The following is a 13950-nucleotide window of genomic DNA, read 5'->3' on the forward strand; positions in this document are numbered from 1 at the left end:
ACCCCATCAGTGGGTAATATGTATAAACCCCATCAGTGGGTAATATGTATAAACCCCATCAGTGGGTAAAAAAAAAAAAAAAAAAAAAAAAAAAAAAAAAAAAAAAGAAAAAGGAAAAGCCCAAAACAAATGGGCTGACATGTTGTGGAAGGCGAAGACCCATAAGCTTGAAATAGCACCAACCAGGTGACTAAAAGTACGCCTACTACTCCAAATTATACATGAGCATTACTCATGTCATTCATACATAAACATTCATGAGCATCAATCATGATAATCATACATAAACATTCATGATCATCATTCATGTCAACATTCATGAGCATCACTCATGTTAACATTTCATGAACATCACTCATGACAACATCCATGAGCATCACTCATGTCAATCAACATAAACATTCATGAGCATCACTCATGTCAATCAGCTTCAAAAGCTTCATTTACAGAGCTCTAGCTTCAACAGCTTCATTTACAAAAGCTCCAGTTTCGAAAGCTTCATTTACAGAGCTATAGCTTCAAAGCTTCACTTGCAAAACTTCACTTACAAAGCTTCAGTGCAGGGTATACAAATACCACATCCGAACAACCGCCACTTCGGCCCATACATGGATTCAATTTGAAGTCTCCAGCCAACAGACTCTATTGACCGAAGACTTGGGGGACTACATTATGTACCATATATTGGGCCTCAACTGGGCCTCATAAAAAATACTTGGGGGACTTAACCCATTACTTATGTATTGAGGAGCGAGCCCTTATTCTATAAAAGGGACTTCCTCACTTTCATTAGAGAGCACCCATCATTTATGTACTGAGGAGCGAACCCTTATTTTATAAAAGGGACTCCCTCACCTTCAAACGCCGCAAGCCGAGCCAACCATGGCAACATAAGCCACGAGCCGAGCAGCCTCGCAGCGTGTGCTACTTCTAGTTGAGCGTCATTTCAGATTGAGCACGGCCTTATATCGAACATCAGTTCAAGAACAGCATCTAATTACTTCGGCCCACGCATGGACTGAATTTCAAGTCTCCAGCCAAAAGACTCTCTTGACTGAAGACTTGGGGGACTACTGTTTATACCATATTTAGGGCCTCGTATTTAGATCTCGTACAAATACTCAGGGGACTTAAATGTAATTATGGGATAAAGGAAGGGGCAGATATGTAATAAGTGAGGAATCCTTATTCTATAAAAGGACCCCTCACCCTCACAATTGGAAAAGGCCTCACTCTCACTCTCGGAGGCCAATTCCTAAGCCTCTCACCCCCTCTCAAAGCTCTTCACTCACAGAGTTCCTTCTCTCACAAATACTCTCAGATAAATACATATTCAGTGTGGACGTAGCCCAAATCTTGGGGTGAACCACGATACATCTTGTGTCATTTACATTACTTGCAGATTCACGGTCGGATTTACGTTGTACCAAGACCGCCCCGGTTTTGTGCATCAACAAAATTCAATGTGAACTTTCGATAATCATTACTCCTTGGAGCTACACCTAGCTTTCTCTTCTTAAATTTATTTGATCCGATGGCAGAAAATTAAGAGAATTGTACGAGAGGTAAAAACAAGTGTGTGAACAACATCACCTTTTTTCTAATGTTCGCGCAATAGATCTTCCAAAAACTCAACAATGCTGAAAATGCACCAAAGCTATCATCTTATGCAAACAATGAGAGGAAAAAAGAGAGCAATTTAATCTAAAAATATTTACATTATTATCTGTATAATCTTCCATCTTTTTACAACCTCTGTAGTCTGTACACCACACTATACAATTACAATCTTTACAAATGTACAAAATATACAAACCCAACCACTATCTTTACAGTATCCAGAGTGGTTTCTGGGTTTCTTCTTCCTATATACAGCTTCCGACTTAATACGTCTCCTAATTTTCTTCTTTTTTACAGTGCTTACTTCCAAGAATATGGAGAACCTTAAGAGTAGGATCTAACCAACTTAAAACTCTGGAAACTTGGAGCTTTAAATAAGTTCCCAAAGAGATATCCCATCTTTGTCCCTTGAGTAGGCTTTGGTGCAGGGCTTGGGTTACATTTCACCTGCAGTATGGTCTGCCCAATCTGTCTGCGGATTGAATCGATGATCTTGGGGTCTACTGGGCTTCCTGTAACATCAGTGACATAGAATGTGTCTATCGCTTTTCCATTTTTAGTTGAAATTTCAGCTCGTTTGATACACAAACTGTTCTCCCTGAATATCCGGGTGATATCCGAGAGAAGTCCAACCCGGTCATCTGTGCAGAGTTGTAGTTCCAGGCCCTGCATGGTAAAGCAAGATGTGTTAGCAAATTTGTGGACATGCAAAATGAATATGAGGGTTCTCGTCAGTTAAGAGTTCACCGCACCTCAGATGCCCTCCTTTCAATGGCTGCTTCAAGACACTGTACAACACGTTCTCGCTCAGCTTCTGAGTTTATAGGAAGCCCATCAACATGTCGAATGTAAAATTCCTACAAGGAAAAATACCTAATATGTTAGATGGAAATGAGATCCCCAACACAGAGCAAAAATTGCAAATAAAATGTCTGCCATTTGATCATTTGTCAAATCCAGCTGAGTTTTGCTGGCTTTGCAAATCAGAACAATTACAGCAGACCAATTTCAATAGGAATTTATCTTACCTGATAAGCTTCCATCCTTCCTGTATTGACCATGCCGTGAAAAACAACGTACTGCATATCTGTTAAAGTGCAGATGATGTCAAATAACAGTTTTGGTCGATCTTTTGACCTCATGGTAATGACTGTGTAATCCTTCTGGCTACAATCCAACGCGGTTACATGGGGTTTTGAGCCCTTATCCTCAACTCTCCATAGTTCTGCTCTTTCAACCCTTTCATAATCCCTGTCAGCAAACATAATCTGATGCAACCTTCTATCTCTATTTGTAACTCCAGGGGTTGCAAGTGTCATTTTAGCGGGCTTCAACTCGTTGTTTCCTTTGAGGACATTGCAAAGCAAATCCTTGATTGCAGCGAGACGGATTGGATCTTCAATTGCGCAGCCAGTGGAATCATCTGTGACATGAACTACAGCTGCAGCTCTAGTGTTGTGTGTCCATATCTCAGCATTTACCACATTACAGTGAAGGTCTGCAAGAACTGCACACACTTCAGACAATAAACCTGGCCTGTCAGTACCACTCAGCTCAATGGAGGTGTGCTCTTCTGAGGGCATCACACCAACGGAATCTCTCATAGAAGGTACAAAGCCGGCATTGCTTTCAAGTCTCTGCAAAATAAAGAAGTCAAATGAAAAATGACAACCTTTTCCCACAAGTCAAAATATCTTGGTCCACAGATAGATAAGTTCACAGAAAGGAAGCAATCGGATGCAATAACAGATGTGTTTTTAGTTTTTAAATAGTGTTCCTTAAACAAAACTGAAAATTATAGCATAAATTAGATGTCAAATACGTATGGTGTGATAGGCAACCTGATGAATATTCAGTAAACTCAGGAGTTTAAGTGCTGTCAAAGGAAATCCTGTTCTTCTAAATTTCGAATTGTTGTAAAACATTAAATGAACATAGAAGAACATAAAGATATGAAATTCGTTTTTAGTTTTTTCCTCTGACTCCTTAACAGCCAGAGGAACCGCAAAAAGGATAGACTGCTTACCATTTGGATACAATTGATAATGTCCTTGTCTCTGATCTTCTTCCCGTCACGGTCAATCACATTAAACACTGAAAAATATATAATTTGGTAAAGACTCAGTAAGAGAGAAGATGTAAACGGAAGTAGAAAAATGGAAAGCTTGACTCTTGACTTGGGAAGTTGAACAAAAAACTTTACCATCCATGAACCATACACCATCAGATGAGATATATGCTTTTGTTATTGTAAGGTTAACGTCGGTGAGCACTTGGACTACATCCAGAAGAATTCCATGTTTGTTGACACTGTCAACCTAATTAAAAAATTGAAACGAAAAGAAAGTTCAAACGGATATTCTAATGCTTCTTCAATCGCATTCTTCGGTACAAATATAATTTCATATTACATGAATGAAATCAACAAATACACATGATAAGTAAACATAAAAAAGTCAGAAGGTAGAAGCAGCCTCACCTGTATAACGGTGGCATCCTCGCAAGAATCGTTATCAATCACAACTCTGCAAGAACAAGAGGGTAAATCAGATGAAGCTTTTTTCCTTCCACGAACATACCTCACAGAAGAGGACAATCAAATGGGCCGAACAAGAAGTTTCTTGAAGACGGGAATCGATTTCCCCATACCCCTTTTCTCCTTCTGCAAAGGAGAAAATGAGCGTGCGGAAATCACTTCTGCGCATGATTCCTCTATATCAAACTAAAATTCAATCAACAAATAAAAATTCAAAAAATACATCTTTACTTTCTGAATCAACGAAGAAGAATACTCAATAGGAAAGGAAGGGAATAATTGCCACTCAAGTTTCACTTAAACAAGTAAAAATTCTGCTTTCTCATCAACCAAACGGTACAAAAATCAAAACTTGAGAGAAGAAAAAACATATAAATACAAAAACAAACAAAACCCAGAAACCAAAAAAGCTGAAGAATTTACCAGAAAACAGAAAATCCCAGAAAGATAAGGGGAAAATACCTGGGTGGGTTCATCCTCCTGACGAACTTGGCATACTCATCATCCATTTTTTCTCTTTTCTCCCACATCTACCGGAGATTTCCGAACAACCCAATACCTCAAAACAGACAGAATTGAGACAAAAAACCGACAATCTTATACTTCACAGCACATGGTTTTAAGAAATATACTATATACAATGATGCCTCCTCCAACATTCAAGGAAATTCTCCCACACCATCCCACCCCTCTGAGAGAGAGAGAGAGAGAGAGAGAGGGGAGAGATTTAAATCAAGACTAACTAAACGAAAGGTACTTAAAAAAGTAGAGTCGGCAGCGGGCAGGACGGGCAGGGGGAGGGCGTGGGGTCCCAAAATCCCGTTTGAAGAAAAAATGGTACGTCGTAAGCTGTACTTTCGTGACGTGTTTAGCTGTGATTGGGAATTTGGGAGAGCCAGCGGTTAGATTGCAGCCCGCGAGAATTTTTTTAATTGTGACATGAACACGAACACGAGGTACATCACGTGTTTTTATGTAAATTATGAGAATTTTTATTTTTTAAGTTATTAAATTTTTAACATACATATTCCACCATTTATATAATAACACGTGATATACCACCTCGTATGTCGATTTCACTGAAAAATCTTTCGCGGCCCGCTATCAATCGGTTTGTGGTGCTCTTTTGAGAGGGATTATCTCTCCTCCTCTTTCTATCCCCTTCCAATCCAACCCCTCTTCTCACATTTTTTATTTTGTCTCTTTTTATAAAAAAATTAATATAATATTTTGACGTAATTTAACATTGACCGTTCAAATAAGAGAGAAGAAGAAGAAAAAAAAAGAAAAAAAAAAAAGAGAGAATCCTACTATTTTGAGAGAGGGCCCGTGATTTTTGAACAGTTTTTGCTTCTTCTTTTTTTGGGCAACGGTATGGGCGTCCGTACAATGAGCTGGAGGGATTCCAATGCCACGTGACTTTTGGTCGTGAGGTGACACGAGGCACGTGTTCGCTGCAATTTGGTCGCAGATTTACCGGTATTTTTGGCGGCAATTCCAGCGTGAGCGACTGGTTTCCTGCTGCCCCCGGAAATCATATGCCCAATTTATTTTGCAAATGAACAGTTGAGAAGAAAAAGAAATTACTGACTGCTATTGATGCATAGTGAAGAAAAGTCTATTGGTAACAATCACGGTGTCTCAGTAATTAAGATGAATTCCAGGTTCGTATTCTACATGGCATTGATTTATTGGGTTAGATTTCTGACGTTGCTAAATCACATGATCAAGGAGAAGCTAATGTGCTTTTGTGAATCTTCTTGACTCCAGAAAAAATGGGCTACCGTGGCGAAACCACCAAATAGTCCCTTATTAGGAAAAAAAAAGAAAAAGAATGTTGATGCATACAACAACAACAACAAAGCATTTTCTTACTAAATGAGATCGGCTATATGAATCCTATAACATCATTGTGCTTGATTCTGTGTCATGTCCTCCGTTAGATCCAAGTACATTGTTGATGCATGTTCACCTAAATTTATTATCTAGAACAACATATGTTGTTGCTTAAATTTATAGTCATCTAAAACACGATCAACGTGATGTTACTTTTTCAATCAAATTTTAATATGTGGATTCAGTTTTTATAACGATAAATAATTTATAAAAGTGAGACATATCAACCATATTGTCCACCATTATTAACGTGGTATAGTACATTATTTAGCTTGTTTTCCGATTAATATCTAAGACTCTTACTGTTTTGGATGCATGCATGGATATGTATTGCATATTTACATAAATTTCCGATTTAACCATTTAGTTGGTTAAGAACATTCATCGTTATTACACTCAAGGTTCTAAGTACAATTCTTTTGACGTTTAATATAACTTAATATTATAAACAAACATATAAATTAGTATTTATGGTTTAATTTGGAGCGTCGAAAAGTGAAAGAAAGGATTCAAAGGAAGAAGCTGATGAGCTCTCGAGGCCAAAGTACGAGAGTCAATTATCTATCTCTGATATCTTGTCATTACGTACTTTGAGATCGACGGTCGATCGATTTAACGGCAAGTTGATGATAACTACCCTTGGACTTGGAGATATATGAGAGTGATAAACAAGCAACAAACGTGGAGATTGCCAAACTACATAACACGGATATCGTTCGACAAAAACAAACCAAGGATCCAGATGTTTTATATATAGATACATATATGTGTGTATATATAGGAAGTAACTTCCACACATCTGTTTGTACGCACACATGTTATTTCTAGTCTTCAAGATGAAGAAGTACGTCAATAAAGAATGAGCACTGATACATTTACCATATTTTTATATCATATTTGTACCATATTTTTAGTAGAGTCAGGGCCCACAACACATATGGATCCCATCTTTATTAGAGAAATGATAAAATGTAGTATGAAAAAATGTGGTAAGAGTAGGAATAGCATTTTTTATAAAGAATCAATGGACCAAATAAACATGCGTGTGCTAAATTTATACACCAAATGATGTGACGCATTCTATACCATGAATTTTTTTATTCTAGTTATTAATCAAATTTCAATTTGAACTAAAGTACGAATTTAATTTGTGTCACATCATTTGGTGCATAAATTTGATAACCTAGCATTATTCTTAAAAAAGAAATTATAAATTATTCTTATATTTTATGAAGTATATTAAAATATGGCAACTCATGGCATCAATGAAAACGTAGTTTAAGAAGCCTTAGGAATTAAGCAGCTGGCAATAGCTAGCAGATGAGATCAGTTCGCCTGCTAGCTGGCTGCTGCAGTGTAAAGAAGGAAAGAATAAAGGTCCATAATTCCAAGGCATATGTGTTTTACAATTAATTCCAATTAGGGCAGAGGATAAAGTTTGGCTAAATTAGGATTTAATCCCGATCGTAAATTTCATGCACAGATGCACTGTTTCCGGGTGACTTGGAAGTTGGAATCTCCTTTTTAAACTTTAACAAAAGAGAATCAGATCATAAGGAGGGCAAGGACGGAGCTAGTGTAGGCCTAGGGAGGGCGGATACCCCCACTCATTTAAAAAAAAAAAAACTATTGGAAATGATTTGAAAACTTTGAGTTTTAATGATAAAGACAAAATGAAGAATAAAGTGAATAGTACCAGCATTGACTTTTTAGTGTAAAAATATGGTTTTTCGTTAAAGTGAACAGTACTTGGGGCTTTTCGTTAAAGTTCCCTTAAAAAAATGTATGGTTGCGTTCCAATTCTCAATAATCAGCCTTAATTAAACTACAATTAAAAAAATTGGTAGGCAACTAAACTAGTCTACCATTTTGGATCCCAAATGCCCTACTAATGAAAATTTAATTAACAATTAATTTAATTATGCCTTCCCGTTTTTCTAACCCTAGGTCGATAATCCACACAAAACTCATCCCACCACATATGGCAAAGCAATTCCAGTCCTCAACTTCTCTAGATTTTTCCTCCCCTTTCATTCAACCAAAACTCAATTGAATTTGGAGTGTTATAGACAGTTGGAGTTCAAGTAATCAATTATCAAAATTCAACGCAAGAATTTTACTCCACAAGGTATTTTATACGGCTTTACTTCATTAATTTGTTTTTGGCATTTCAATTTAGAATTTAGTTTTCTAATTTAGAGATCAATGGATGAATGATAACATGATTATTTTTATATAAAGAGATATTTAATGGTATTGGTAATGATATTGTTATGCAACGTTTTCAAAACATGAAAAAGATTCGAGGAATAATGTAATATGTTGTATGAAAAACTTTATGGATTAATATATTAGTGTTTTGTTCAATAAATTCTTGAAAATTTTAATTGTGACTTTGTTGTTTGAGGATGCTCCCGCTCATATAAATCTCTAGCTTCGTCCATGTAAGGAGGATTAAGATATAAGAGTTGAAATCCTTACCTAAGTATTATTCTAATTAAATTCTAAAAAATAGATAATATGAGCCTGCTAATTTGGCATGTAAGAGTTGAAATCCTTACCTAAGTATGTATCTTTCAGCTTCACGTACAGCTAGAAGAACACTATCCACATCGCATCACCAACATGAACGAACGTCACTTAATTTCATCCATGTGGCGTAATCAAGGAGGTAGCATATTCTAGTTACGGGTAGGTAAATGCCCAAACCCCCAATTGAAGAAATATCTCTCCTGCTAAAAAGCGAGGATTCTAGGAATAATTAAAAGTGAAAGGGAAGCCAGCAGCTGCCAGGATAGCTGGATTGCCCCTTGGGGCATTTGAGAAGGACAAAATATGCATCTAATATCCAAATAAAGAGAACAACTTATACGAACGGATTCACCCTTATGTGGTTTTTTGATTAATACATTAGCATGTAGAGAAACAAAATTACACATAATAATATATTATTGGACAATCAACGTCACATAACGGTGAACTTGTTTCTTGTAAGTCTTAAACATAAGAGAGCTGAATGATGGATTCACAATTCCACACTTGTGGTGGTGGAATAACATGACGGAACAAAATGGGGGTCCCAAAATTATAAAGTCTACTAAATTAATTGTTTATGAACAAGTTGGGATGCGTTGGGATGGAAACTTCTATGCAACCTGGAATGATAGACAGAAAATAGGACGAGCCAATTACCTGCTATTATATGTAGCATTCCTGATACGCATTAGTTGCTTTTGATGAGACAAGATGCATATTAGAAATCTAGAAGAATGGATTGCATAATGTAGCTAAGCTACTTATTCTAGCCAAGTTAGCTAGGATGGTATATATGCTCCCAGTTGACATCTAAGTTCATATCTCCCTCTTCAATTCTTTGTTGATTTTGATACGATGATGTTGGAGGGTGAAAATTAGGCTAAGCAACGTGATAGGATAATCATAATTAGATATCAAACTCGTTATATCCTTGCAAGTCAAATTTAATATTCTTCACTTTTAACTGAAGATATTGATGATATTTATAACGTTATTTACATTAGATGAGAATATTGTTATAACAAGAATAGAAAAATAAATAAACTAGTTCTAGATATTTAGATATATTTAGGACTTCTCAACACACACACACACACACACACACACTACCTACAATTCAGTTCATTTGTACAGTCGTCGTCATGTCTCGTGAGAAAAGGTAGATACCAGAATTAGATACACAATAATTATTACAACAAGAAAACCTAAATAAAATTAAAGAATGAATGCATGCATGCATGCATGCATGACAATTGGGATTTGCAGCGTCAGCAGGAAGTTGTAAACAAGCGTCATCACTTCACACCTTGAGCAAAATATATGGGCTCGGCTTGTATACACGAGGACGTTGCAACATATATGGGTTTTCTTTTAGAGGAATATGGTCGAACCGTCGAAAAACTTTTTGGGCTTCCTCCTAAGAGCTCTTGGACAGTCATATACAATCGCGAGCCAAACACTGATCGCGTGAGATGTTCATCCGGCGACACTGATGCTGGAGTTTTTCTCTAGTTTTTCTGTACCTTATTATTTTATGGATGTTTGAGGCCATCTTCATCCAAAATAATTAAATATAATTCCGTCCAAAATTATAGTCTTGAAAAAAAAAATTTAAATGACAATGTTAGGCCATACTCATATATCATCTCGTTTAGCCCCTCACTACTTTATTAGTTTTAAGTTTATACTCTAAATTTATTGGTTAATTTAATTAAACTATTGTTGTATGCTTTCAAATTTAGCCGTTGAACTTAAATCAATTATTCCAATTGAGGAGCTGAGCCCCAAAAGGGGGCTATGGGGGTTACATTTGGCCAGCCTGATATTCTTGTGCTCCATAAAATTATAACCCATCAATTGGTGGAGATGAGGTTTTGAGCAAATCCGGCCATTTTGTTACTTTTGGACCTTTAGTCATGCATTCACGAAAACAATTAACCAAAAAAACTAATTCCTGAAAGGAAAACAAGTCAAGTTTTTTTTTTTTAAAAAGAAACGATAGTAGATTCATAAGTAAAAGGTCATTACAAGCAGCCAATCAAGGCAACACAACATCCTCAACAAGTAAACTGAGGATCAAACTCGAAGGGAAATCTAACCAATCACAAAATTGACTAACATTAAGACCAAAGTGAGTAAGCCTATGAACAAAATCGTTGGCTTGGCGCAAATATGGGTAAAAGAAGCCTTGGTGACAAAGTCGGAAGCAATGCCTTGATGTCCTCTACAAAATGTCCAATCAAAGACAAATTAATAGAAATATCATTTAACGATTCTACAATATGAAGTGAATCACACTCGAAAAGAAACATAGGTCAAGTTAGCTATGTATTTTCGTGGTAGGGTTGATTGTTTCTAGGTCGTGTTGTTGGCAATTAGTCGTGCCATCAATATGATCTTAATACAAGAAAAATATTGCCTTATTGGGATAGCATTATTAACAGCAGGTTCATTCCTCTAAACTCTTTGTTTATTTATAGAAGGATCAGTCCACGTACGCGTCTTCTTAAGGTGATGGGGGAGTACCATGTTTTCTCTAGTTGCTGGTTTTAATACTATTATATTATTCCTCTCCACTTCAGGGCAAATTCTTCTTTACTCACAAACGAGGGGTCATGGGCAAGAGCCGCCGGTTTTTACTTAAATAAAGTGCTTTTTTGTCTGCAAAAATTTTGCTATGTTTTGGTGTATGACGAGAAATTTTGAGTTGTAATGGAAATACGGATGGTACATCACGTGTTTTTATACAAATGGTGGAATATTTTAATTTTTAAGTTATTAACCTTTTAACACACATAACCCATCATTTATATAAAGACACGTGATGTATCACCTTATGTGACGGTCACATTAAAAAATCTCTTGTGTATGACATGCATCAAACCAATAAAGGATCAAGATCCTTTTATTTTATTATTTCATTTGGTTAAAGAGTCTAAAGAATCTTACGGTCTAAAACTCCGGTGCATATCCATACTTTTGTGAATATATATAGTAGAAAAGGTGGATAATATGTTGAATAATGCTATGTAGACAGGGGTGGACACTGGGATCAAGGCGGTCCCAAGACCACTTGAAATCTAAAAAATATATATGTGAAGGTCTTTCGAGGATCCTATGAATGTTTGATACGGTTCTCTTTTGTGCCTATTAAGTGTTTGATGTAATTATTGCTAGGCAAATCTCCACAGGTTGCGTCGACAATACTCGACAAGTTCTCTTTATATTACTTAGCAGAATGCATTGACATATGTCGATATCTCTTGACATGTGCGCAACATGGTATGGCTGACGACAATAAATGCACTAAATATTCGACGAAATGCCCTAGTGAATAAACTAAATTTTTTTTGCACAATTCACGCTCTGTCTCTATCTAAAAAACTTATATTCAACACTGGACCCCCAAAACTTGATTCTTGGATCCGCTACAATATGTAGATAAGCAAAAGATAAAAGCTTGTCCCAATAATACACCCTTTGTTTATTTTCTGCTTTCTTAATGAATAGTTTTCTTACCAAGGTACGAAACTTCGACTTAAAAACAGTACGAACTAACGGACATTCGGCAGCATTAGTAATGTGGTTTCCCCGGCTAGGTGAGGACGAATTGCGAATCTTCATGGAAACAGCAGCTCGCGATGCCCTTTTACATGTGGTAGATGGTCGAGAAAAATGTCGGCGGGTCTTTCTGACGTGACCGATACAAGTCAGTGATATCAAAATACATAAATTCTGCAGTCCTAATTTTGAGAGTTATCTTACAAATAACATAGTCGGAAAACTGCTCTCAACTGCTCGATGAATTGTCTGTATGGGCACTAGGCATGATAGCTGCTAGTCTCAATGCCCTCATATGCATTGTTATGGGCATCTGTCAATAAGCTCACTTGTCATACGTTGACTTCTATTGGCATGCTCGCTCACAAATTATTGGCATTGTCGGCATACTTGGTAAATGACCGCAGGCCTACCAAGGCTACATGAAATGCCAATTTGCATGTTATTCCATCTAAAAAACTTTGCGTGATGTGCGCGCCAGTCATACTGACTCCCAAATAATATTTCATGAATCCGCCACTGCTCATAATGACAGGGTACGGCTAGAACGCCTAATATCAGATGGCAACGTACGTACCTTTGAAGACGGCTTTATATATATATTATGCTTCAGAATCTCATATACGACTAAATGTACATCACATTCGATTCCAAATCAAGACCCACAAATGCCGGAAATTATGTACAATTAGACCTGCAATCAGTGAATGACTACTGAGAGTGCGGCGCCAGGAAATTTCATGGGAAACAGTCAAAAACATAATTCGTGGGGTTTAAGGGTAAATTTCAGTCCTAGTTCATAAACAACACACAAATTTTCGGACATGGTAAAACTAGAATTCTTGTATGGAGACATTAGCATCGGCTGCACAAAGTCCTTAGTTCGATGCCCTGCTGTTTCGGGTGATATGCGAAATGAGAGAGAAACGGATAAAGGAGATAAGGGAGAAGCAGAAAGATATTCCAATGAGATAGAAGAGGCCATGACAAAGACTGTATGGCTGCCAACTACAAAGAATGAATGAGAGGCCAATAGCATAACTACGGCAGCCTCAAAAGTCATTTTCAAAACACACAACAGATAAACATCTCAAACAATTTAGACAATGCCAAAAGACGTAAGTTCGATGAACTGCATAATCTCTTTTACAACGTGAACCCACGAAACATGTTGATCATCTGTCCCGCGATGATCCATCATATGTGAAGCTCAGCGAAAAGCTACTGAATCTATAGACCAAAGATCAATCTGACACTACGAGGCGAGACTAGTTTGATGAGTGGCCTAGTGAAGCAGTTTTCCACATGGTAATGACAATCGAGATAATTAAACAGATTTGACAGAATAGTCGAGTTCTTAGGGAAACCAAATGGAGTTCTACATGTTCCCTTCTTATGTTCTGAAACTATAAAAGACTCTTAATTTCCATCCTTCTCCTTGTAATATGCCAAAGCCGACTGACTTTACTTTGTGACAAAAACTTGATCCACCATTCCACCTGATGGTTACAAAGTCCCACTAATGTACTGTTCTTGTATATAAACACTAAGCACAGCTAATGGCTATTAAGCAGTGTAATGGTGAAACATTAACTGGGAACACCATATACTGACAAATACTGCACAACTCAGATGCTCGAAAGAAAGAAGATCTCTAAAGATCTTTAAAGTGAGCTACTTTGGAATATTCTTAGTATTTTGTGGTTAGGTTATCGTACTGGCGACAATATTAGCCAATATCCAGCGACAGTTTAAGTTATGTAAACCAGATCGATTAGCAAAGCTACAAAAAAATTTGAGTT

General features: G+C 36.9%; 1 protein-coding gene and 1 long non-coding RNA gene across 2 annotated transcripts; both read right to left on the bottom strand.

Annotated features, from left to right (window-relative positions):
• Nucleotides 1-1698: 1698 nt before the first annotated feature.
• LOC103404170 (ACT domain-containing protein ACR6-like) lies at nt 1699-4950 on the bottom strand. The gene is made up of 7 exons (XM_008343059.4): nt 4619-4950; nt 4100-4145; nt 3824-3938; nt 3647-3714; nt 2649-3257; nt 2373-2477; nt 1699-2286 (listed from the first exon to the last, which is right to left on the bottom strand). Exons 1-7 carry the CDS (start codon nt 4684-4686, stop codon nt 1945-1947), a joined length of 1353 nt encoding a protein of 450 aa, XP_008341281.3. The 5' UTR covers nt 4687-4950; the 3' UTR covers nt 1699-1944.
• A 7351-nt stretch (nt 4951-12301) lies between these two features.
• On the bottom strand, nt 12302-12842 carry LOC139193654 (uncharacterized). Its single transcript, XR_011578004.1, has 2 exons — nt 12726-12842; nt 12302-12566 (listed from the first exon to the last, which is right to left on the bottom strand). It is a non-coding gene; the product is annotated as an uncharacterized lncRNA (long non-coding RNA).
• Nucleotides 12843-13950: the final 1108 nt, after the last annotated feature.

Source organism: Malus domestica, chromosome 17, assembly GCF_042453785.1.
Source record: "Malus domestica chromosome 17, GDT2T_hap1".
Classification (NCBI taxonomy): Eukaryota; Viridiplantae; Streptophyta; class Magnoliopsida; order Rosales; family Rosaceae; genus Malus; species Malus domestica.

Excerpts from the sequence above, each read along its gene's own strand:
- LOC103404170 (XM_008343059.4), bottom strand. The coding sequence starts at position 4,686 with ATGTGGGAGAAAAGAGAAAAAATGGATGATGAGTATGCCAAGTTCGTC. Across the intron at positions 3,715-3,823 it reads TGGTGTATGGTTCATGGATG|TGTTTAATGTGATTGACCGT; the intron begins GTAAAGTTTTTT and ends TATATTTTTCAG. Across the intron at positions 3,258-3,646 it reads TTATCAATTGTATCCAAATG|AGACTTGAAAGCAATGCCGG; the intron begins GTAAGCAGTCTA and ends TTTATTTTGCAG.